This window comes from Lemur catta, chromosome 12, assembly GCF_020740605.2.
Source record: "Lemur catta isolate mLemCat1 chromosome 12, mLemCat1.pri, whole genome shotgun sequence".
In the NCBI taxonomy this organism is placed as follows: domain Eukaryota; kingdom Metazoa; phylum Chordata; class Mammalia; order Primates; family Lemuridae; genus Lemur; species Lemur catta.
This window is the reverse complement of record NC_059139.1, coordinates 5,813,335-5,839,942: the sequence shown is the minus strand read 5'-3', so window position 1 is coordinate 5,839,942 and position 26,608 is coordinate 5,813,335. Positions and strand designations below refer to the sequence as shown.

The following is a 26,608-nucleotide window of genomic DNA, read 5'->3' as shown; positions in this document are numbered from 1 at the left end:
TCAGCCTGCAGATCACTGCCGAGCTGCAGCTGAGGAACCTCCTGTGCGCGCAGGTAAAGGTCCCTTCCCAGGTGCGGGTGGGGAGGGGCAGCCGGGGTTGGGAGTGAGCTCTGGAAGGCAGATGGACATGGAGGGATGTGCGCTTTTAGTTCTTGCTTGGCCATGAACTTAGCCTGGCAAGTCACTAAAGTTTTGGTTACACAGCTTCTCTCTTGTCAACTGGGCCGGTAAAGTAGTTGCCCAGGGTTTCCTGAGAAGGGCTTTGGACTCCTTGGATGGAGGAGCCACCTGTATCCCAGTGAGATATTAGACTCTGAAGGTTTACAGAAAGAGGTACGTTTGGGTGAATGATTATATTTTGGCTTTCCTGGTCGAGCACTCTCATGTGTCTTCAGCCGTGTTTCTTAACTGGCAGATATGAAACTACACATTTATAAAGAGACCTACTTAATGATTAGCCACGCTGCCAAGGCATGATTAAGGGCCTCCCGCTGGCATCGGACTCCTGAGTTCCAGTTCAGCTCTGCTGCTGCTGAGCCCAGGGATTCTTGGGCAAAACAGGGCCCCTCTTTGGGCCTCAGTTTCCATGTCTGTGAAAAGAAAAGATAGCAGTAAAATTAGTGGTTTTTAAACTGTGTTTAAAATGGCCCCAGATTTAATCCAAAGTGCTCTCAGAGGAGGAGGAGGCTGGGCTCTAGGCTTTTGGAAAATAGGGTTTTGTTGTTAGAAAAATGGTTGAAAATCATTAGACTAAATGTTCCAGGAGCTCTTTTGGACTGTATGACATTTATTTCAAAAATATAACTGAAACCTACAATTTGCCTTGGAGCTGTTTTCAGTTTGGAGTAGCTACAAAGGTGGAGTGTTCAGAGATCCTGGGGAGACCACTGCCAGGCTCTGCCATTTACCAACTGTGACCTTGGGCTCCTTTCTCAATGTCCTTGTGCCTTAGTTTTCACATATAAAAATGAGGTTAATACTAATAGTAACCTTCTTATTGTGCCATTATGAGGGTAAATTAGTTGGTAATATAAAGTACTTAGAACCATGCCTGGCACCTATTCAGCACTATGTAGGCATGAAATAAATAGAGGCCCATCCATTGGAAAACTTGTGTTCTAACATGGGGGGAATGTCTGTAATTTGCAAGCAGCTCAGTATTTACTATATATCCAACGTGTTTCAGGTTTGACTTGATAAGTTGGTAACCTAAGAATTTTTGTAGAGGGGACATCCCAGACCAAGAGAGCAACCTGAACAAGTTTTGGAAATTTAGAAGTTCCAGAAGTAGAAAAGTCTAGTGCAGTTAAGAAGTATGCGCTTAGGGTGGTTTAGTGGCTTGTGCTTAAGGAGAGGTTTGATTGTGCTGGAGACCAATGCGAGGTTATAGGATTCCGTGCTGTGGAGAGTGAGACTTCTAGCTAGCGGTTGTTGGTGATGGCGAGCCAGGAATGTATACTGTCCTCTTTCCCTATGTGACTTTTGCTGTGGGTACTCACAACCCAGAGCGGAAGGGCACCTGGCAGTCTGCTGCATCAGTTGCTAAGAAACAGCACAGTTGACTTAGCAGCAAGGGGAGAAGAGGGGTGGAGGATAGTCAGGGACGGAGGAAGTTTTCTCTCCCTGTATTCTTTATCTCGGGCCCCTGTGATGGTCATGTCTCCTCTCCCACAGGTGCACACTTGGCTTGTAATCCTGTTGCCACCTGCAAAGCAAAACTAAAGCAGCCAGGTAGCTTGTAGGACCAAAGCACACTTCCCTGGGAGGCCTGGGCTTTCTGTTTAGATTTTGAAATGGGTTAGATGGAGGCTTTGCTTATAAACTCCAACAGTGTTCATTTCCTTACCAATCGGTGCTGTCCTTGTTACTGTGGTAGCAGAAGCACATTGATCTGGTTCCCATTATATAACTGATTTGTGGAACCCATGTTTCATTGTGGTAAAATTGTGTGCAGCATTTCAAGATAGTTTTGATTAGGATGTGTATCAATTTCTCCAAGATCATATTAGCATAGTAAGTAGAGAAGAAAATTGAAATATAGCAAGTGTGATCAGAACATTCCCTTTTTATGTTTAGTCCACTTGTTATGTCTTAATTTTTTTTTTTTTTTGAGATTGTAACTTTGTAAATAGTGGTGATGCTCAATGGAAAGAAGGCAATTTTGTCTTCTCCTCCCCAAGGGGACATTTGCCTATATCTGGAAACATCATTTTGATTGTCAAGATTGTTACAATCTGCTAGCAACATCTCATGACATCCAAGCAATGCTGCTAGGCATCCTCCACTGGGCAGGACAGCACACCACCACCACACCTTACCCTGCCCAAATGACAGCACTGCCAATGCTAAGAAACTCTGATACAGAGAGTGTATTCTATAAGAAATTTGATAGGATATATTCTTTATTCCAGAATCTCTTCCTTTCCATTTTCCCGATTCCATAACAATAACTCTTTATTGAAAGACCTGTTTGAAATCTATTACAAGAAACCTACTTGTATTGGGCGAATTGCTTTTAATATCGTTTGTGGACATTCTCCTGACACAAACGTTTCCAATTTAAGTGTTAACCTTACAGATATTTTATGACTTTAAGCATAATATTTTATTAATTCTTATAAGTCAACCTATATGTGTTTCTTCTTTTCAAATTTGATTTTAAGTTCCTTAATACTTGGTAAAATTTCTTTGAATTGTTTTTTAAAATGTCTAGTGTTATCCATACTTTACATATTCAATAAATATTTAAGGATTAAATTCAATATTTGATACCTTCATACAAATCAAAATATTTTATTGATGTCCATAATTCTTTTCATTAAATAGAAAAATCAGTGTTTTTTTTTCTTTCTCAAAGCAGAAATACATTCAGATCTCACTGAGTTTGAATACTGACACGAAGGCAGTTTGTTTCATGTTTGAGAAAATAATTCTTGCTTTCTAATTTTCTAGGCCTTAATTGTAATTTTTAATAAATCTAGGGTAGGATATTTATGAGATTATTCCCACTGATCAACTTTTTAAAAGCCTGTGTTATCTTTTCTTTATTTAACACATTATAAATTAATATCGATGCCTTTGCTGGACTTAGCAGTGAGTGAGAGGTTGCCAGCGGGAAAGTGTTTGTGCTGGGACAACTGCTGCTGTTGTGCATGTGGAGTCCTTTGAGACAGAGCTAATTTGGTGGTGTCATTTTAACCATGTTCTGCTTGTTTTATTTCTAACAAGCTCTTTCCTCCATGTCTGTTCCTCTGACTAAATAAGGCAGAAGACCTGTAGTAGCATCATTGTTCATGGGGAATTGGAAACCCAAAGTCCTTTTCTTCCTGGTCAAGAGAAGTCCTGAATAGTCATCATGTCTGATCATTTCTAGTGGCCTGTGGGTCTCTTTCTGTGCTGGCCCCTTGTGTGAGCCTGTACCATGCGGCTGGCTAGACCCGCGTGCCCTGGCTGAGTTGGTGACCTCTCCTCCAGACCTTGTTCAGCAACACACGTCTTCCACGTGGCCAGTTCAATGATAAGGACTAATAAATGACATGCAAGACAATCAAGCATATTCAAAGTCTCCCCTTTAAAAAGGTTTTGGAAATAATTCACGATGTTTGGCTCTCAGCTGTGCATCGGGCACTCTGGCCACACTTCGTACATATTAGCTCATTGGCTCCTTGAGACCACCCAGTGAGGTGGCTGTGTGTATCCTCATTTACCCACAGAGCTGAAGTTACTCGGCCAAGATTTTCACTCCTGCATTGACTCAGGTCTGCGCAGCCTTAGGTATAGTGTTCTTCTCACTCTGTCTCTCTGCCCGGTGCCGCTGGCTTTGACTATCCATCATCCGGGTCAGTGAGGCTGAGTGGAGGTGATGCAGGCTGAGAAGGAATGTTGTCCTGGGCCTTCTGAAAACCATACTTTAAATTTTGCTTGAAATTAAGAAAGGTGCTGCCTTATGAATGGGACATTTGGAAAGCCCTAAGTTAGAGAGAATTCATGGCTACTGGAGGGTAGGAAGGGTTTCTACAAGAGTACACGTGACAGTCCAAAGGGTGAGATTCCCATAGAAATTTGGATATCTGGGGAGTCTGTTTTTCTGTGAAGCCCTTTCTAATCGTTATTCGCATTGTCAGAGAGGACAGAAATGCTGTAACAAGCAGGGTGTTTTAAACACCCTGTTTTGTTTCCTGACGTGTACAAACAAAGTCTCAGAGAATGTTCCTGGAGTTGGCTGCTTGGGCCTGTTGTTTCGTGGTGGGGTAAAATAATCACTTGCTTAACGTTCTGTAACTCTAGAAGCTGCATCCAAATCACATAGGTCAACATCACACTGGGTGCGAGAACACGCTCTGGAGAGCTGTGTACCTTATATTCCCGCTTTCCTTGGGGGACTGGATGATCTCTTTTGAAGTCTAATCCCTTCTCAAAAGGAGGGAGACAGCGTAATGGTTCATTGATTATTGACTTCTAGTCACTTCGACAGGATCTTCCTTACGTGGGTTAGCCTTTGGGGGTCACCTGAGACAGTCTACCGGGAAGTTCTCAGTGTTTGTTCATTCATTAGTGACTATTTTCTTCCTATGATCTCAAGAAGTAGCTATCAGAGGTTAGTCTAATTATGGTTTTTGCCCCCTAACAAGGGGAATTTATCTTCTAATTTTGTGTCCCATGGGACATGGGGATGGTCTTTCCTAAGAGGAACCTTCTAATCACTCATCACTGCAAATAATACATTTCAATATAATTTGATTAAAAAAGGAATCTAGTGACATAGCATTAGAGACTTGAGCTCTGTTACCGAGTTTGTAAATGGTTTAGTCTTGGCAGAAAGATTTATTGCTGGTTCTAGAAAGTTATGAGAACCCAAGCTGCAATTTGGGTCCTATTTTTCTCTTTTATACATATATAGTGGAGAGCATTATTTGAAACCACTTGACTTTATGACTTTGATTAGAAAAAATCATTGATGTTTTCTGTAGTTTAACCTCATGGCAGGCAGCTAATGAAAGCGTGGATCACCGTGGCCCTGAGAGATATGACAGCTCTGGGTTACACAGATGGGAAAATGAACACAGGAATCCTATGCATTTCTTCTAAAAATGATTCACAGTAGGAGGCCAAGTGTGGCTTAGAACTTGGGTGTGAACACTGGAGTTTTATACCCAGGCCTTGGCCGTGTTTCTGATCAGCTCCATTGGCCGAAGAGGGGAGCTATGTGTGCATTCAGTTTCTGTTTCTCTTTTTTCTCATTCTCTTCTTCCATTTCATTAAATTGTTTGTTTCTAAGGCTTAAGCCTCTAAGCACTGACAAGGAGTATTCAGCAAAGAGGACTGGCCCATTTTGAACACAGTGTGAGATGGGGTTCCGATTTTCATGATAATGGGACAGCAGGTGTGTGTTAATCATCATATGCCAGGCAGTGTGAGGTGATGCATGTAAAGGATTCAATATCATAATCTTCACAGCAGTGCATGGGGAAAGTACAGTTAACATCCGAGTTTCACAACGAGACAGTTGAGTCTTGGAGATGTGAACTCACCCAGCAAGGGCAGCACAGGGACTTACGCTCAAGATGCCTGATGGAGGAGGAGCTGGGCTTCCCAATCTCTCCTTGCACTTCCTCATTTGTCACAGATAGTGACGGCATCCATGTACCATTTGGGACGTAAGAGGTACGGTGATAAAAACGTGTACAGTACTAAAAGACTATCTTTGCCCATAGTCTTGTTTTGACTTGGGGGAATTAAGCTCCTAGACAGTTAGGTCACTTTGCAAGTGGAATAGCAAAGGGTATATATGAAGGGATTTGAGTGCAAGGTGGAAAAAAGAATTGACTCTCACAGGGGATGAGAGTGGTTCAATAACACAGCTTCTGTGGATGCATTTGAGGTGGGCCTTCACAAAACAGAAGATGAAACTTTGTAGTTTGGAGATGGCATTTGGAGCATAACAAGCAGAAGGTGTGCAGGCATGAACACGCTGGTGTCTCAGGGGCTGAATTATGGGTGCATGGTGGACAATGAGGCAGGAAGGGGAGTGTGGCGTAAGAGTGGGTTGCATGTTGCTGGCCATGCTCAGGGACCCTCACAGGATCAAGCCCAGAAGGTCCTGACAGAGGCATTGAGCCACGATAGATGGAAGATAAAGGATGACAGAGCCAGGGATGGTTCAACCAGGACACTGGCTGGGGCAGGGAGAGGAGGGTCTTCAGCAGGTACCATCGAGGGGCCCTTTAATACAGGCCTCGTGGTGGGTTGGGAACATTAAAAGCATAAGATTATTGGAACTCACAAAAGCCTTGACAGATAGATACTACTAATACTTTCAGATGAGGAAAGAGGGTTAGCAAACATTAGTAACCTTTTGAAAGGCACAAAGCTAGATGGTGGGGCATATTTCAAACTCACATCTGATTCCAGAAATAGCCCAAAGAACCTGTGAAATAGTCACATTTGAGTGGCAGAATTGTAGATAAAGTCAAAGCTTGTTTTCTGAAATTAAGGGTGAGGTTGAGACATGCCACGTCCAAGAAACCTAGAAGAGAAGTGTTGATAGAAGAGAAAAGCTGTCAAAGTACTTTCCAGCTCTGTGGTTGTGTAATTACAGTGGAATTAATTTGTCCTGGGCCATGACCTGTGTCTCCTTATTAACTGTAAGAATATGTGGATATTTTCTTGATCCTCCTTTACGGATTGGCGTTAAGAGAGAAGAGTAGACCAAAAGCATATGGTGTAGACATCTGAGTCGTGTGTGTGTGTGTGTGTGTATAATTTTTGGAAGCATGTGGTTACAGCAAAGGACATGATTTTCCATGCTGTAAACCAGTGGAGACAACTATAGAGATTCACATGCAGAGCCTGATTCGACGGGACAGGCTTTGCACTTGGTTCGTTAGAGCATGCTGACCAGGGCATGCTGGGCTGCTCAGAGACGCTGGTGCGGGCAGAATGGTGGCCATCAGGACAAGAGGCAGCTGTTTGTCAGGCTGTGTTGTGCTTAGCTAGCAAGCCTGGGCCAATTCTCATCTTTGAAATTCCTTAGGAAAACTCCCGTAGGATGAAAATCTTGCCCAGAAAATCCCCACAACATGAGAATCTTGCCTTGTGGTTAAGAAATTAATCTATAAAGAGATGCCTGCTAAGGATTTATAGAATTGTGATTTGGGAAAAACAACTATTTCATGACCTGAAATACTATTTTGACAGTTTGTCCCACATTATAACCTCAGCTGTGCAAACGGTGGGGTGAGGGATGGTTCTGTTAAGAGCTGAGAAGACCGCTGGGGACTGCTGAGTCCTTGTCCTTGCACAGGTGTCATGTGATTGAGGCTGCATGTTAGGAGGTTTCCAGAACATGTGGTCTCTGGGGTAGTTCTGAGATTCCAGAAGAAACATGTTTAATAATCTAGAGTGGACACAGCGGGACACGTCTTTGGATGACATATGGCACTAGACCCTTCGTCTTCATTGAAACTTAGCACTCTGTGCAATAAAATATCCAAGTGTCAGTGAAGTAACATGTCCAAGCACCGGGGCACGGCTTTTAGGATATTGCCCATCCACCTTCATGCCTGCTGGCTCTTCCACCTTGCTCTCTTCTCTTTGGGAATGACTAACACTGAAAAAAGTTTATTTTAGCTATCTGCCTTAATTGCTTTAACACTGGGGAAAATCTGGGAAAATAATGGAAATTTCTATCAAACAAGTTTGGTGAAGAAGTCTGTGCACAGTCACTCAGGACTGTGGGAGTGAGTTTGTGGGCTTGGAGCCAGGGCTCTATCAACACAATCATTATGTAACTAATGGAAATTAGTCATATAAATTGTGAAGTACTTTATGATAAATAATATAAGTTACAGAAATAATTATAAATAATGTAAGGTAAAGTAATTGTAGAGTTGATTGCTTTCTGAATATCTATATGGCAACAAGATAGTCTAGATAGCTGGCTGCATTTCAGTGAAAAAAATGTACTTTGGGCTTAGACAATTGAAGATGAATGTCAATTCTCTTAATACACTGTTTTTAATATAACTCTTTTACTTTTTATATATACCAGTGGCTGGTCCCCTTGTGCCGTCAGTGTCAGGCTAATGGGAGCCTGGTCTGTGAAGCTCCACATATGAAGAGCTTTGTCCTCTATTTGGGGTCCCCCCCAGTCACTGCTACCACCAGACACCACTGCTGAAGTCCCTCTCTCCCCAGACAGAGCCCCCCGGGTCCCTCCTGGAAGTCAGCCAGTCCTGACCTTCCTCCTCTCCCCCCAGATCCTGCTGGAGCCATCGGTTCAAGCACTTGTCAGCCTGGGTTGGCATTTGGAAATTTTTTTTAAATAACAACTTTACTGAAAATATAAGTTATATACCATAAAATCCAATTTTGTAAGGTTTTCAGCATTTTTCATATATTCACAGAACTGTGTAATCACCACCACTGTCTAGAGTATTTTGATCACCCCCAAAAAGAAACCCTGTACCCATCAGCAGAAACTTCCCCTTCCTCCTCCGCACAACCCCCGACAGCTGCTAATCTATAGTCTGTGTCTCTGGATTTGCCTATTCTAGATATTTCGTGTAAGCGGAATCATAGCACGTATGGCCTTTTGTGCCTGGTTTCATTTCCTTGGCATGTTTTCAAGGTTCCTCCACGTGGCAGCACGTGGCAGCACTTTGTTGCTTTTGCTGTTCGAATAGCACTTGGTTGTACGATACACCACAGTTCCTTTATCCCTTCAGCGTTTGTTAGTTGATGGACATTTAGATAGTTTTGACTTTTTGGACTATTATGAATAGTACTTCTATGAATAGTCATGAATGAGTTTTTGTGTGGACATATACTTTTATTTTTATTAGTCATAACCGTAAGAGTGGGATTGCTGGGTCATTGGAGTTCATTCTTATGGAGAGGTGAATACTTTAGTATTATTTTAAATGTGAAATGCAGCACACATATTACACAGTTTAAAAACGTGATGTCTTCAGTGGTGACGGTATGGTATTTTTTGAACAATTATGAGGTGACACAGGATTGCACAGTGGCTTTGGAGTCAGATACAAGTGAATTCAAGTCCTGGCACAGCCACTTTCTAGATTTCTGATAACCTGGGGCAAGAAGGTTGACTTCTCCTTGAATCACAGTTTCTTGTCTGGATTAAATTTACGTCTGGGATTTTCAAACTCTCATAGTTTTTTCTAAAGTGTTTCATGTCATTGCCTGCAGAAAATGGTAATATTTGTGTGGGTAAACTTGGCAAATGGAGGTGACTTTTCCCCTGAAGGGCTTGGTACCTGGCACACCTGAATTGCAGTTCTGCAGTTCTGCAGTTCATCCTAATCCAGACCCTCTCTGTCAGGGAATTGTGCTCTCCAGGTGAACACAGACTCTTTCTATAACCGTTCCCGTTCCGGTCTGTGAGAACCACCATTAACCACTGGAGAAAAATGTTGGACAATAACCTACACTTTTGGAGGGTTATGCTCTCATTGTATTTTATCTTCAGTATGATATGTGGGGAAACACAAGATAAATGAAGACGCCAGCGATAATGTTTTTGAACACTTTGGCTCTGACTCCCGCTTAGGAAGGTATGGACACCTGCCATCAATGCACTTAATTTGATCTGGAATTTGATGCCACACTGGTGTCCTATTTTTTTCTAGGCTTCTGAATATCCTAGTGGTTTCCTTTAGTTGGGTTTTTCTTCTTTTGTCTCAGTCAGCAGGTCTTTTGTCAGTGTGCTGCTTAGGTAGAAAACCTAATTTAAATTCTAGTTTCCTACTGTGAGAAAAATCTTTGGCCATATGGGATTGCCTGTAGAGAAGTGGGTGTCTCATCCCATTCTGTTTTACTTTTCTCTGTAGATGGTGGTAGGTGTTAGCTCTCCCAGGCAGAACAGGATGGCTCAGGTGCCATGCTGTAGGGGCTCGTGGCCGACATGCTGATAGTGAGTGAGCGGGAGGCTTTTTGGGTGATAATCTATAAAGATTTATGGTTCTTTTAAAAATCATTAATGGTTGTCTTTGACACCATCTCTCATGTTCTTGGTGGCATCTTCATGTATAACCATGCATAAAAAATTTATGGAGGCTAGACTTGGACTTATTAGTAGGGCCGTTTCAGTCCTCTTGTGATATGACTTAATCAGAGAGGGCGCTCCAATTTCTAATTCATCTTGATTCTTCTGTGTGGCACCTTCTTAGCGAAAGAATAGATTACATTTTTTATTATAATAATCATACATGCCCATTTGCAATAAACTTGCAAAAACAATCCCACCAAAAGTTTTAAAAACTATGCAGAACCACATATGTCAGAACATTCTAATGATTGGGTGTATTTTTCTTCTGATGTTAATCATAACAATAAAGATCTGCATTGTCGTGTCTAACAATTATTGAGCACTTGCAGTGGGCCCGGCATTGTTCTAAGTGTTTTACATTGATTAAATCATTAAATCCTTGCAAACCTTATGAGAAAGGCACAAATATTGCCCCCACTTGAAGATGGAAATAGAGGCCACACAATCAGTAAGTGGCAGGGCTGGAATTTGCACCTTGTCAGTCACAGAGCCAGGGTCCCTATGGCTTGTTTCTGCTCACTGAACCAGAGAAGCAATCTATTGCTATGATACATTTATATTTCAATAAGAGAATGTGTGCATTTGTTTATATGCTGCACACAGTATTTAGTTTCGTGTTGATCAACTTAATATTATATATTGAGCATATGTCATTAAAATTTCTCTTAAAAATAATGTCTTGCCTTCCTGATGTACTTATTCGTATAGAATTATTTCCTTCTCCCTAAGTAGAAGCTTCCGAATCATGCTTGTAACACATAATAATCAGACTAGGACAAATATATTTCAGTGTAAATCTTTGTTGACCTTTGTGTTAAAAATGTACCTGGGATTTGTTTTAATCAGGGATGGTAAGATAGCAGACACGGAAATGATTGTCATGAAGCCAGAAGTTTATACTCACAGTGCCCTGGCAATGGGAGCCACCACAGGCCACGCAGGGCCACGCAGGGAGGGAGCTGGGTGGGCCAGGAAGCAGAAGGGGGAGAGGGCAGAGCGTGCCCGAGCAGTGGGGCTCTCTGGGGAAAGGGTGGGTGAGGCAGGGAGGAATCGCTGAGCATGTTTAGGGTTCAGGAGTTTTCTGGCCTATACGGCGGTCCCTACTGGTGTGGTGCCTGGCCCTGGGGTGCTGTAGGACAGGGGGGATATTGGCTTGATGTGTGACAGTTTGATAAAGGAGATCCCCAAATGCCGGAGGATCAAGAATACACAAAATATAATGAGAAAATATATTCAATACATCTCTGGTGAATTCCTTCAGAGAATGTCCTGGAGAAGAAACTGACAAGGCAAGGTGTATGCATAGTTTTAAGGTCTGTAGCATGAATTTGAGAGAGAGAGAGAGAGAGAGAGAGACAGAGAGAGAGAGAGAGAGAGAGAGAGAGTGTGTGTGTGTGTCAGATCAGAAGAACAGCTTCTATTCAGCAGCCGCAGCAGACAACCGCCTCACGTTTGTGTTGTGACGGCACCCATTAAAGCAATACCTGCTTCTCCAAGTTGGAAACCAACTTTTTTCCAAACTTCTCACATGGGCAGCTTTCTTCCACAACTTGTCAGTTTATTGTGATCCTTGGGATTAGTTACTAAACTAGATAGATCTGTCCGTGCACCTCTGCAAGTCTAAACTGTGAGATTTGTGCTTGGGAAACATCTGACCTTCCAGAATGAGGTGTTTGTTCGCCAAAGCACAGCCCCACATCGCCCCTGTTTCATCTCCTTGGTTAATGAACTGTTTCTTGTGTTGCTGTGGTCAGAACCAGGGAGAACTGCAGGGATTTTCCTGAACAGTGAGATTAAGCTAACATTTGTCTCCTGTATATGATGTTAGAGAAGGTATATCACTTTCATCTACTCACTGAACCAGAAACACAATCTATTGCTCGGAGAGAAAATAAACATGTGCACCACCTTTTCTATAATGCATTCACAGGTGTGTGCTATTTACCAAGCTAAAGGGGGCAGCTCTGAGGACCAAGATGCTATGTGGCATGTCACAATGGAAAGTATTCGTCAATGCCTGTTGCCTAAGCATTTCTTCTTAGTAAAAGCTGAGAGCTTTGCATAATACAGTTTATGTGTTGAGACTGATAAAACCAATTTCAATGCCTTTGGTAAGAGTGAAGTTGTTTTTTTCCCCAGTAACATGAGTTTGGTAAGTAAGGAGTAGGAGGTTGCTGTGGTAGACATGTCCACCATGGACTGGTGGCTTATACCTGTGTGCCACATGGTCTCAGCAGAACTGTTCCTCACCCATAAATTCCTATGAGAATAGTAGGGATTTCCTGTTCTGTTTGGAGAATGCTTACGGAAGGCTGGCCTCTGCTCTATCCAAGGTTATGCCTTCAAACCTTCCTTTCTTCAGACCTGTTCTACTTTCTCTTCTCCCTTCAGCAACTCTTTTCTCTGTTACTTTCTACTCTCTCATATCTGGTAAGTCAACCCTGAACTGAATCTAAATATGTACATTGAAGTTCGGTCCCTTTAGTTAATCCATAAAACTAATCTCACTCCTTTATTTTAAATGTAAATATTCATGCTCACTTTAAATTACAAAATTATTAATAAATGCTTATTGTTGAAAATTCAGTATAGAAGAATATTTTTGAAAATACTCCTATTAGTAGTAACCACATTTTTCTTTGTACTCATAAGCATAAAAAATTATTTATTTGGTTATTTTAGTCAAAAATTGGAGTTTTCCTTCTCTCTTCTTTATCTCTCTACAGATAAATAAATGTCTACACTTTATTTTTTCTCCACTCGACATCATTATTGGATTTATATACTCAGTATATAGAGTTTTACTATGTTGGTTTTATAAGCTGCATAATATTTGATAGTACGGATGTGCCATGATTTATTTGATCTTACTACTTATAACTTTGTTTTTTTCATTTTAAACAACAAAATGTACTTGCTGCCCCCATTCTCAATAAATTCTACTCCGAGACTTTATTCCATTTTACTTCTACTTTACTGACATGATTCCCACAATTCCCAAACTTACCTGTCCCACCGCCCCTCCCAGATCGGCCTGGCACTGCTTTCCACTGTTTGTCATTGGCTGGTCGATTCATTCATTCAACAGATATTAGGTACTTTCTACGTCGTGGGTAATGAGTGGGCACAGGCTCTTGTCTTGTGGCCTTACTGTACAACAGGGACACCACCTCACAGAAGGCAGACTGTGTAGCAGGGCCTGCTCAGGGCCATGGAGGTGTAGTGTGTCCTGAGCAGGTGTCCCTGCTTCTCGCAGGGGAAATGGTACCACTAATGGGGGTGCTGGTGTTTGCTCTGGCTGTCGGATGAAGGCTCTGATACAGGCAGCAGGGAGCGTGTTCCAGGTAGAAGGCTGGGGGCGGGAAAGCGCAGGGCCCCAGAAGGATTGTGATCTGGGGGTTTGATCATGGAAAAAACTTCTGTTCTTACAACATTTATGCATTTTCATGTTAGCACTATTGTGAAGTTTCCACTTACTTTTCCTTGTTATTTATTAATATATAGTTTTATCTATTTCAAGATATTGTTTACTTTTGCTTATTTTTTTAATTGGCGATAAATCCTGATTTACCATATTATATATTATTCTTGACTTTTTTTCCTCTCAACATTATGTTTCTCATATGTATTTGTGTTATGGACAGCTGTTGCCCATTCATTTTCATGGTGATACGTTACACCATGAAAATTGCCATTCTCTCAGTGGACACCTGTATGATTTCTAGCTTTTTTGCTATAGTGACAATGCTGCCCCGCATGTCCTTTTATATGTTTCCTGGGCAGATGTTGAATTTTCCTAGGCTAAGGCAGCACACTCTCATAGCTCTTAATAAACAAACAAATTATCTCTTTTTTAGGAAGGCACTGATTTGGTTGTTAGATATTTCTTTCCTACAAGAGTTATAAAGCATTTTTCTTTTTCTTTTTGCATAGACCTTATCTGTTTATAATTACCAAAAGTTTTTAGGTTTTCCTAAAGTTTAAGTTTAAGTTCTTTCAAATGAACGCATATAATTTTAAGCTATGGTTTTTATCTCCATATTATAGATGATGAAAAGTGAAGTATGAGGTTAAGGGTGGAGCTAATATTTGAACTTGGGCAGTCGGCTCCAGAGTCTGTGCTCTTAATATCTGTGCGATGCTGTCTTGCCTAAGCTAGCATTGGAGGCAGGCCAGGTCACAGGGAGTTTGTAGGCTGAGGAGCACCGTGTTAGGAACACCAGGTAGGTTGGTTCTTACCCCTTTGGACTGCAAAGGCAGGCAGTAGACATCCTGCAACCCATTTAACCCCCGTCAGTGTTTAGGAACCACTTGCAAAATTAATGGAATCTGTCACTCCTTTTTCTGGATTTATATTTAGGAATTATTACTTTTTGTATGTTCATTAACATATTCGCTGTCACTTGGCTTTTAATATTTTGCAGTACAGACGTTAAAACACTTCCCCCATGAAGACCTTTATTGTAATTTCCCCCACGACCTTTCCACATTTCAGGCTAATGAAGTGAAGAGTGAGATGCCGTATGTTCACAGCATGTGTAGCTCTCATAGCATCGCGTGGTACGCTAATCATTAGATGCCTTGTGGCAACTAATTCAAGGTCTGTATTGACTTGTTCTTCCGAAGCCTCATCCAACAGGCTAACTGCGACCTCCCCTTGTACTTTTCCACAGAAGCTCACATGAAATTCACCATCGCTGCTACTCAATGGCCAAAATAAAGTGGGCACGATTCTTTGCTTTTGTCTGGAAGAAAGTATCTGGGCCTCCACAATGAGTTTATCTATCACTTAGACAGGGACTTTCTTGGTTTCTATTCCCTCTCATACCCAGTCAGTCAGTCCAGGACATTTATATGGGTCATACCATGTCCTAGGCCCTGGGGACAGCAGGAGAACAAAACAAAGTCTCTGTCTTCCAGTCGCTTATATTCTAGTGGGTTAAATAGGACATAATCAATGATTACTGTAACCCAAGTCCTCTATCCAAGCATCCATGCACAAGTCATTGAGGTGACTAAGGACAACGGCACCGGGAAATATTTTGCCATCACTGACGTAGCCAGAATGTTTTATTCTTCCCATTACTGAGGGTGCCCAGGCTCAGTTTTCCTCCTTTGAAGGTGCTAAATTACATTTATGTGTTTGCCTGTGGGAGATCTTTGTTTATTTATTTACTTACTTATTTTTTATTGTGTATACTTAAGATGTACAACATGATGTTTGCCTATACGTATACAGTACATTAAGAGAAGAAATTGTGGGATTATGACTTCTTTTAATAAATCTCATATGATAGACTGTAAAAAAAAAATCCTCAAACTCACAGATATATCCATTGAGCAGTTTTAGGTAGTTTTCAGTGATAGGAAGAAGAGAAAATAATAATGGACTCTGGTAGGAGTAAAAGGCAAGTACTTTAGCAGGCCTAGCCCGGGAGGATTTTCTGCAGAGGTGACATCTGAGTAAAACTTGAGCAATGAGAAGGAGGCACCTTGGGACGACCTAGAAAAAGATCTGGGACCTAAGGACCAGCAAGTGCCATCGTCGGCAAAGTGATAACCTTGGTGGATTTGAAGACCAGAAAGCAGGTCCATGTACATGTGTATGTGTGTGTGCACACATGTGGCTGGAACACAGTGAATGAAGGCCGGAAGATGTGTGGGAGTCAGGCGCTGGCCACAGAGGAGGGCTTGTTGGTTGGGGTTAGGGACTTACATTTTCGGGAGGTTGCAAAGGGAGCTATTAGAGGGCTTTACCAGGAAAAATTTACCTAATCATATTAGGTTTTTACAAAGATTACTCTGGATACAGCACAGAAAATGGACTGTTGAGGGGGAAGTGTGAAACGCACCAAGACCAACTAGAAAGGTTTCTGCTAAGTCCAGGTGAGAGAGAAAGGCAGTGCAAGGTGGGATTTCAGCAGTGGACGTGAAATAAGGGGACAGGGGTGTGATGTGCATTTTGAGGAAGTAATGACAGGGTTTATTGATGGTTTAGAATGTCCAGTGTGAAATTAGAGAAATCAAAAGTAACTCCAGCTGTGACAGGGAGAACACAGGCAGGAAGCAGATTTGGGGGAGGACCATCAGTGGTTCATTTGGTCCATGTGAGTTTGGAGGTCAGATTTTGTCTCACGTAGAAGGGAGAAGCAGATGGAAGTTGCAGTTTGAGGCACAGGTTGAAGCTGAGACGTGAATTTCCGTCCTCAGCCCACAGATGTTATTCCAGCCATGCGACTGAGTGAGGCCCCTGCAGGGTGTGTAGAGCGCACCCCTGGCAAGGCCAGTGCAGGGATCTGTGAGGGCTGGTCCTCCTTCAACTTGGGCTGGATTAAATCTTGGTCAATGAGGTCTCTGGCTCCAGGGTCAGTGAATGATGCTGCAGCAAGTTACTTAGTGAAATCTCTGTCCCCAAGGAAACACATATTCCGGCCTAACAGGAAGTCAGTTGGCAGAGATGGAAATAGATAATTGGCTCATTTCTTCAGCTGCCTGTCCCATGTGTCAAGCACGGCTCCAATCCCTAGTCAAGAACAATCATTGCAGAAGCCAGGGATGGTATCTTAAAGACAGTAAGATGACCCTGAGTTTTGGGGCCTGGGACTCACATGTTAAAAATTTTAGTTTTTCCATATAGTTCTGGGACCTCCTTAAGTCTTGTCTCCACATCTACAAAACAGTAAGGAATGATGATGCCTACCTTATAAGATTCAGGAAAATAAAAGACATATGAATACTCTACATAACCAACTTTGCATGTTTTATATTTTATTATTCTCTAGTTAGTGGAATCTTTGATTTTGATATGATAGGTCTTAGCAATTTTTCTTTTTGGTGTGGATTTTTTACTCTTGTTTTTAATATGCTCACCAAAAAATAGTGATTAGTGCTCTTGAAGTCCAACACTTTCCTTTTTAAGACCAAAGATTGTGATAGATTTGAATTAACTCAGATGCATCAACCTTGGCACATCTGGTCTATTGAGTTTAAAGGATATATAAGATATACACAGTGTTATTCCCAACTAATACCTGAAAACACCAATCAGAGGCCTTTTCACTAAATAGTCTAGTTTTTCTAAGGGTATTAGCTATCTATTTTCTGTATATTTATCTGATAATATCTCAAGGTATTTACATTTTTCAACCTAGAATAATTAATTTAATGAATTTCTGTCTGCTATGAAGTGTAATATCCTCTTTTTTTGTCCTCTATGTTTCAAGTGGTTCCAGTGAATTCTGTGTGCTGGAATAACTTATCCAAACCCCGCAGGCTTCATACATTTGGTTATATCTTCCGTCTGCTTTCATGTTTTCCAAGCCCAGGAGATTCCCCCCCCCTTTTTTAGCCTGTCTGCCTGTCCCTTTATCCCTTTGACCATTAATTGGAAAATTATGACATTTAGAAAGGACATTTCTCAAAACCATGGGAATCCTTGTATTTGGACCAGATGTTAAGAGAATTTTAATAGAGGAATAAAACATCTGTGACAATGAATGGCAGAGTCATAGAAGAAAAGGGAACTTGAATAGCATTTTAATGGAAGTATAACTATTGTAAAGGAGGTAGAGCGGTGCATGTGGATTTGCCTTCTCTTTCTCCATTAATTCATGTATTAGGTGTTGTTTGTCTACACCACGTCAGTACCGTTCAGAGGTTGAGGTTTTCCCAGCCTTGTTTTAGAATGAGGCAGATACACAGGTCGTTGTAGTTCGGGGTGATAAGGGCGGTAATAGACATGAGTGTTAATGCATAGGGGGACCAGGTGGGGATGGGAGAAAAATGGAAAAATATTCTGAGATGGCTCCTCGGAGGTCACACCTAGGAGTCGGGACTAGAGGCTGGGAACCCACCAGAAAGCAGCTGAAATTGCAGAAGTGGGAAAATCAGGAGGTTGGGTGGAGTGGAGAGGAGAGCATGGATTCTAAAGATGGGTCAGGACACAGGGGCTAAATGAGGGGTGAGTTTTGGGAAGACCGAGGAGGAAGGCAAGGTGGGTGAGCCCTTGGGTTATGAGCTGGCTGTCTGAGAATCGGCATCGTTAGCCATGACAGGAAGGAGAAAGGAAGGAGACAGTTGGTGAAGACAGAAAAAAAGGTCCCCTTTAGAGCAGGTACCTCTGGGTTATTTATGTGAAGACACATATTAATATTTTGATTAACGAGTCTAAATTATGTACAGAAGTCTGGGAGAAGGTTCTAGATTTGGGAGTCACCAGTTTTTAGAAAGTATATAAAATCATGTGAGTTTGAAGAGGAAGGCTACTGACTGAGAGTGTGTAGATTGCGGAAAAGATGAATGTTCAGAGATATTGGAGTGCATGTTCATTTGAGGGGAAGGCTGTGAAATAAAAGTTCTAGATGAGGAATAAATGCAGGGAGATTGGAGAGTCACAGAAACCAGGGAAGACAGATTTGGGGAGACACTCAAGAGAAAAGATCCGTGGCCACAGATGCTGTGGAGATGTCCAGTTGCATAAGCTCACTGGATTTCGCAATCAGGAGGTGACAAGTGGTGTTGACCAGAGTAATGGCAATAGCAGGTGTGTTCTTTACTCCTGCTATGGTGGCTTGCTTCTGCTGTTGGCATAGACTCTGCACCTGGGAGTGGACAAGAGAGAAAATGGCATTCCCTCTGCTGTCCATCTTAGCGAAAAACAAATGAGAGCTACGAATGGGAATTTCACACCATGAATGTCATTTATAACTTGGTTGTTTTAGTGTGTCCATATGAACATCCTGCCTTGAGGAAACATCTCTAGGTGAATCCTTTAGAACCTGTCCCATATAGTTACATTGCCTTGAAGGCCTCGTTATTTAAGCATGTTTCCCCCTTTTCTTTCTTAGAAAGGGCTCTCACTGGTTTAGCTGACACAGAAGTAGATTGAATGAACCTTCACTTACTTTTAAAACCTGCTGACAGATAAAATTAATATTGCCTTTGTGTAAATAATAATTTTATCTAATGGACTTCATTTGTTTTTATCGTTCCTCCAGGCTATCTGGAGCTAAACAAGGGGAAGAAGGCAGAAGTGTAATAACAGTTCCCTTTGAAGAGAGATATAAAATAAGGTCGCTGGAGCCGAACCATTATTGAAATGTATAAAATAGTTTAATGTTTGCTTTTTTCCATTTTTACATCGTGAGGTCATTTTATATAGCCATAAAATTCCATCTCATCTGAGTTCAGATATGATGAAAATCTATGGGTAACAGAATCGACTTCTCATTCCGTTACCTGAAGGTGGCATGAGCAGTGTTTCTGTACTTAGGAGCCGTCCATGTTTTCATTAACGCGTTCCTAAAAATGCTTCCCTAATTAATTTATGACAAACCTCTTTCAGCGGAATCCTGGCAGTGGAGGTCCATGGGTGAAAATAATATAAAAAGATACAAGTTTTTAAAAATGTACATAAAAATGGAAGACGTGCTATGTTCAGTGAACATCCTGACTCCCCTTGTAGGCTCCATATAATAACAAGAAAACTTTAATATCACTGTATTTTCCAAAGAATAAAATGTTCACTTATTGTTTCTGAAAAAAAGATTAGAAGAATCTATTTACTTGAACACTGTGCATTAACTTAAGTTTATTGTTTTATTGATTCTTCGTTTAATCCTATTTCCTGCAGTGTACCTAGAATATCTGATACTACTGCAAGGAAAGAGCATAGATTCATTCAATACATTCTTTCTTATCCTGAGAACAGAAAAGACTTTTATTCTCCTGAATTGTTTATTCCTTCTTTGAACACTTTAACTTGAACTCTTCAAAAACCACAGCTTTTATTTTCCTCCATTCAGAGGGAATTCCTCCTCCTTTTGTGTTTCTGAAGACGTTGCTTTGTACTTGTTTCCTAACTGTCAAAAGATAGACTTTTACTTGTTTGACGACTCTGAGCCATGACTGGTGGTAGTGGGACTATTGGACTGCTGTCCCTTGGCCGTGGACGACACCCTTCCCGTGGCTGCTGCATTAATGACACCTCCTGAGACACTGCCCATTGCTCTGTCCTGAGTTCATCCCTCATTGTTTGCTCCAGAGACAGGACTGTGTTCCCGGGGGTGATTCAGACTATCTCGTCTTGCGGCCCTAAGAGCGTGGTTTTGTAAACTTGAGCAGGGAGGCCACATTGTGCAATCCTGAGAGCTAGTGGGTAGCAGGACCCATTTGCTGTGGCCTGTCCCTACACACTTGACTCACACATGCCACAGCCGCAGCCTCCTCAGCTGCAAAGTGTATAGAGAGACTAGATAATTTTGACTTCCCTCTTCATCTTCCAAATTCTGGGAGTTGTTGACTCATTTCTTGTCTCAGATGTACCAGAGACTAAGCCACCCCACTACGGGGCTTTCTCAGTGGCAAGGGCGGAGTGAATTATAAATGCCCGACAGGACATTGGCTCTGTTATTTCTGATTCATTCGGGCGGCTGGCTCAGCATGTCGGAGCGCGTGAACTTGGCACTAGAACTATGTGTAGATTGTTTACGGTAAAAAGGAGAAGCCAAAACCTAGTCAAAACTTAGAAACACAAAAGGTTACCTGTCTATACAAGGCAACCTTTGACGAGAAAGCGGTGAGGTGGCAGCCACATCATTGTCCCATCGGGGGTCCTGGAAAGGAGGTGCCGCCGGCTGCAGTGGGGCAGTGGCTGTGTGGAGAGGGAAGACGGTGTGCACGTGGCGTGGTGGGAGGACTCGGCAGGTGTGGGGCCCGCGGCAGGAGCAAAGCTGCAGATGTGCGCCAGGGCCAGGCTGCCTCCAAGAAGCCTGGGTGGGCCGGGGGCGGGGGTGGCTGGGGCTGCGCTTCGCAGAGCGAGTAGTGCAGATGGGATGATGAGGAGGTGACTATTAACTGTTCCTGAAAAGGCACGGTATTTTCTTTGGAAAGCAGAGGAGGAATCCTGAGAGCTGTTGAACAGGCAGGGCTGACGTTAGGACAGAAGCTGACGTTAGGACAGGTGTGACAGGCCTCATATTTGGCCTTGCCCAGGCCCATAGATTAGGGGCTGGTTGGGATGGTGGAAATGGTTCTTCAGGGATTCTGGGGCTGTCAGTTTGGGCGGGGACTTTAGTCTCCGGGTGAGCAGTTCATCTGATCCCCTGGGAGAGGCCAAGCGGTGGAAAGAGTGGATGCAAACACCAACGCGTGCGAAGCGCTGTCCGTGCCCCTCTTCTACACATCCTGGCCGTGTGTTCCTGACGTTCCAGTCAACTGTCCCTTTTCGTCATTGAGAGGCACATGGGCAGCGATCGCGTCTAACACTGGCTCTGAGGACTGTCCTGCTGCTGTGTGCATGGGGCCTGGCTTCCCGAGACCTCTCTGAGGCCACCTCACTGGGTCACCTCACTCCTGTGACTTCCTTGTACTCTCGCCGGTGGAAGTCCTTGGTGCCATAGGGAGGGTCTTGTGGACTCTGAATTGTGCCAACAGACCCTGTCATGTCCAACTTTACAATAGGTCCACGGCTCAGAAGAAACCTAGTCTCCTTCAAAAAGAAGTACATTAAGCTTATGCTAGATCTGGTTTTATTAATAACCGGTTAGATACTGTTCCTTTAGCAAAACTCCTTGTGTAAGCTTTCATTCTTTTGATTTCTTTATTTGACAGCAATTTATTTTTTTTTTCCCAAAAGGAACAGTTATTTTCTGTCTCCAGAGCCTATTCAGTTGCAGCGTGGGTGTGAATGGGAAATGTTATTTATTGCGCAAACACTTATATACAGAGTTGTACTTATTTAGATCAAGCTTATAGAGAGATCCTCCCACATCAGGAATCTAAAAGAAGGTTTCAAGGATTTTGAAGTAGATGTAACAAAAGTGCGTATATTTTGTAGCCCAAATTGGCCTCCTGTAATAAATCTTCATGCTGGCAAAATCATTTGTTTCATATTAACTCACCTTACATAGTTTTAATTTTCCAGAAGTGGTAGAATGACATTAGGACAACTTTTATTGAAATTGATCCTTTGAAAATTCCATTAATATATTTCCCAAATGTAGCAGATAGTTATAATTAACATGACCTTCATTTTTACTGAATTTTTGCTGAAGTGACTCAATACAAATTCAGTCGGCTGATTTATATAAAGCATAATTTGAATAATCTCTCAAGTGATCATAGCTTATTTAATTTCTAAAGAGGGAGAGATATTTTGATATGTATAAATCAGAGGTTCTCAACCAGGGACAATTTGGCAATGTGTGGAGACATGTTTGGTTGGCATGAATGGGGGGTGCTCCTGGTATCTCGTGGGGGGGCCAGGGCTGCTGCTAAATGCACAGAACACCTCTCAGAACAAAGAATTATTAGTATCTGGCTAAAATGTCAATTGTGCTGAGCTTAAGCACCAAAAGCCTGGTATAAATCTGTTCCTCCTACACTGCCGACAGGCGAGTGCTCCGTGATTTAGTGAAAGATGGAACTGCTGATTCCAGGAAGGAGGGACCTGGTATTTAGGGCTGTGCCTATTTAGAATAAAAGCCTCCTCAAGGCAGTAGCCGTAAGATGCTCTGAAAAGCCCATACCTCTACATGAAGACTGCACATCCCCCTCCGTGTCACCTAACCATTATGACAGTTTATAGTACCTTTATTTTAAGAAAAAAGGTAACATGTTATAGTCTGAAAATTATACACCTCTAAAAATTACCTGTTCTCATTAAATGTGCTTCCCTTACATGGCAAACATGTAATTTCATCTCATCACCATGGAACTACATGTTCCATTTCCACCGTCCTTTCCCTTGACGTGGCTTTTCCCTCTTCTATAACCGTCCCTTTCCAAATCCCAGGGAAAGAATGTTTCGGGCACTTGTGTTATTTTTCTCTTCCTTTCATTCAGGAGGCCAAGGTGTTAGGGCAGGGGTCAGCGTGGCTGGCTTGTGAATGAAGTGCGATTCCCACTGGGCGGAGGTCTGTGTGACTGGCTTCGTGGTTAACAGAAGGGGATTCTGTGTTGGCCTGGACCCGACACGTCGAAAACCCAAGTGCAGGAGAAGAGTTTACCCTTAGACCTTAGTTGATTTGAGCTCAGTTTTGGAGCTCACGACAGGGCAGTTCTCCAGTCCAGCTCCATGCTGGATGGCTGCTTGGCGGCGCTGCTCTGGGGGGCCGTTGGGTGTCAGGCATGGGTGTGAGCACTTGGCATCATGCCTGCTGCAGAGCCAGCACATTCTGAGGGTTTACGAGCACTTTCATCCTCCTTCCTGTATTATCTTGATCATTGCTGATCCATTTTGGTGTGGAGCTGTGATAATCCACCTGCGACCTTCCCAGAGTGGACTGGTGTGGGTGCCCCAAACCTCCTTGCTCTTAATGCAACTAAATTACACCTAAAATGCCTCTAACAAGTGTTACTGTATTTTTAAACACATCGCTTAATGAAATTTTATGTGTTAAGTCTCAGGTCAGGAGGATAAGAAAACATGGACTATTTCATGTGGCTACTCTCTAGACTGGAGGTTTAGAGCAACCTCTAGTTTTGCAGACTATGACTCCTTCTGCAGGAGTGAAAATCATGCTTTTAATTTTATAACCCGGAAAAATGAGCACTCATGCATCCGTTGTTCATCACAACGCTCTGCCTGGGCAGAGGTTATGGACTGTTGGATAGACGCGCCTCTGACTCCCTATTTTCCCCTCCATTCCACCCCCCACCTTCATACCGAGGGATTCTTGCTCCTACAGAAGCTGTACTCTTGCCTTGTCTTGGTTTTCAGTCCCTTCACTTTTTTCTCTGTCCTACCTGAACATTTTGGCCAATGAGAGCATTCTAGAATCCCTTACGTTCTTAGCAACCCCAACCTTTGACACGCTCTGAGGTTCTTAGTCCTGGTGAGTCCCACGTTATTCCCCTTATCTTATATCCACTCCACACCATTGACTGTTGCTCTGCCTTGTCAGGGTGCAATCAGCCAGTCCTCATTTTTAAAGGTGTAGCTTCTGTGTTCCACCCTCACTTGATCTCCTTCCCCTGATACTCCTGTCCCTGTTCTAGACTGTCACCTTAGTGTACTCACTTTTTAAATCACTACCTCGCATAATAATAAGCATCTCTCTTTAGGTTTTTTTAATAGTCACGCTTCCCCTGGGTGAACGTCAGCCGCATCCAGGATTTCAACCATTCCAAACACTATAAGCTACCTCTGAATGCTTTTGTTCCTGAGCACCCAAACTGGCTTTTCAACAGTTTGCTGCATTTCCCTAAATATTCATTCAGCGCCTTAAACTTAACATGCACGAAACTAAACGATCCTGTTCTCATCCAAACAAAATTATCCTATTCAAACGAATGGCACCACTGTCCTTGAAGTCACTTGCATTATCTGTCTTGAGTCCATCTGTGCCTCTTTGCTCTGTGTTCCCCAAATTTAGTAGATTAGAACAGCAACTGTTTTATTATGTTTTATATTTTTGAGGGGTCAAGAATTTGGACAGGGCTCAACCTGGTGATTCTTTTGCTCTCATGATGCTTACTGAAGTCACTCAGTGGGTTTCAGCTTGGCTCACACATTTGGTGTCTCAGCAGGATTGGATGGGTCAGGGGGTGGGTGCAGCATGACCTGCCAACCACGGCATCTCAATCTGGTCTCCCTAGCTTATTGATGCAGGAAGTCTCAGGGAGGTTGTGATTCTGACCTTGTGTCTCCATGTCTCAAAGAACGTATTTTAAGAGACAAGACATAGCAACTACCAGTCACCTAGAGCTTGGACTTGGAAACTAGCATAGCATCTCTTCCATTGCATTTGATTGAGCAAAGCAGTGACGAGCCAACCCAGATTCCAAGCGGGGAACATAGACCCACCTCTCAGTGGAAGGAGCATCAGAATCTGTGGGCATCTTTAATTTGCTGCACTTCCCTTTACCTGCATTCACTGTGTGCTGTGTTCACCTTTTTCTTCACAGTGACACCACCCTGAAGTCACAGCTTCATTTATTTCCCTTTTGAACAACTGCAGTAGTTTCAAATTAACTTCTCCACCTCTGTGCTCTTCTCTACCCAATTTCCTATGTACACTATTGTGAGAATGAGCTTAATAATATTCATAAGGTCTTCTAATGTTATTAATAATTTACTATGGTACCTTTGGCCTAAAAGTAAAGACCTCATACCTTAGTGTAGTTTGCCCCCTAAACGACACTACTTCCCTTTCTATCTCCTGGGATCTGGATCGAGCACAGTAAACCATTCCCCAAACATTCTGCAGACCCCTCGCTCTTGCCCCTCCAATGTGTCTTTCCATCCTTTTCCCTGGGGATGGAACGTCCTTCCCAAAACCTCTCTGTGTTGGAATCCTCTGTATCCTCCAGTATTAAACTTTTCCAGGACCCGTCCTTGAGTAGCAGTAGTACTCTCCTGGAACTCCCACGGCACTCTTGTTCTTTTTAAGGTTTGCTAACAGCTTGGATTATGGTTATTTTTACAAGCCTATCTTGTTTTAATGCTTGTTAATCTTTTAAATTGTTCATAATCTTTAAAGTCTCGCTGCTCCCAGCACAGGACTTTCATTTCACCCAGTAGGTGCTCAATATAGATTTTATTTGATTCGCATTTGATCTCTAGCCAGAAATTTTGCTGGCGAATCATCTATAAATTTAACAAATTTAACAAGGTTAAATTTACCAAATATAGATGATTTTTAAGAGTTGGGTAGCATAGTATTAACAGATTATTAGTAAAAGGTGATGGTCATAGCCTTATTAAAAATAGGTCTTCTGGATGTCAAAAATGGATGTACAGGGTTTCCATATATAGATCTGCGTTTGCACAAGGGGGTTGGACAATTGTCCAAGGGGAAACCGATAGATGATCACAACTATTAATCTGCATTTTTTAGGAGTGACTGTGATGACTCAGTGGAGCTTAAGCTTGAACATTTCTCCTTTTATAATAAATAAGCTATTTCATAAAATTATTGGCAGAAAGAGAGGTCTGTATTGAGACACACACACGCACACACATGTACACACACATACAGAAATATCACCTAGAAAAGGATGTTGGTCTAATCTCTCTAAGCTCTCCTTTGTCCCCACAAACTCAGTGATGGAGCTTTCCCGAAAGACCACCTGCCCGAGAGCCTGAACTCCGGTCACCCAACTGCTGTCTTCTGTGTGTTGTAGGCACTTTCCACACATGAGGGGAAGACGAGCTGCTGTTTAGAAGACGAGCGCCCAGAGTCCGAGGCCCCCTGCCCACCATGAAGGGGCCCTGCGTCCTTGCGTGGCTGCTCTCAAGCCTGGGGCTGTGCAGACTCGCCCACCCGGAGACACAGGGCGCGACTCAGTGTCAGCGAGCTGAGCACCCGGTCGTTTCCTATAAAGGTAAGGAGAGGCGTCCTCTGATTGCAAAGCCACTGTTTGATAGCACATGCTGTGTGTAGTGAGGGAGGGTCAGAGTAGCTGTTGCTCCAGTATTCTGTGACGCTTGTTTTAGACGTTGTTTAAAATAAAGGCAAAACTATAAAATCCTCTATTGTAAGAATTTCATATCCAGAAGAGGATCACTGCCTCAAGAAGGATCTATGACAGGGATGG

At 42.6% G+C, this 26,608-nt stretch overlaps 1 protein-coding gene across 1 annotated transcript in view; it reads left to right on the top strand.

Annotated features, from left to right (window-relative positions):
• The window catches only part of SEMA5A (semaphorin 5A), a 320,624-nt gene that overhangs the window by 24,016 nt on the left and 270,000 nt on the right, over positions 1-26,608 (top strand). The window contains exon 2 of the mRNA XM_045566609.1: positions 26,195-26,395. Coding sequence (XP_045422565.1) covers positions 26,272-26,395 — 124 coding nt within the window. The 5' untranslated portion in view covers positions 26,195-26,271. The remainder of the gene's footprint in view (positions 1-26,194; positions 26,396-26,608) is intronic.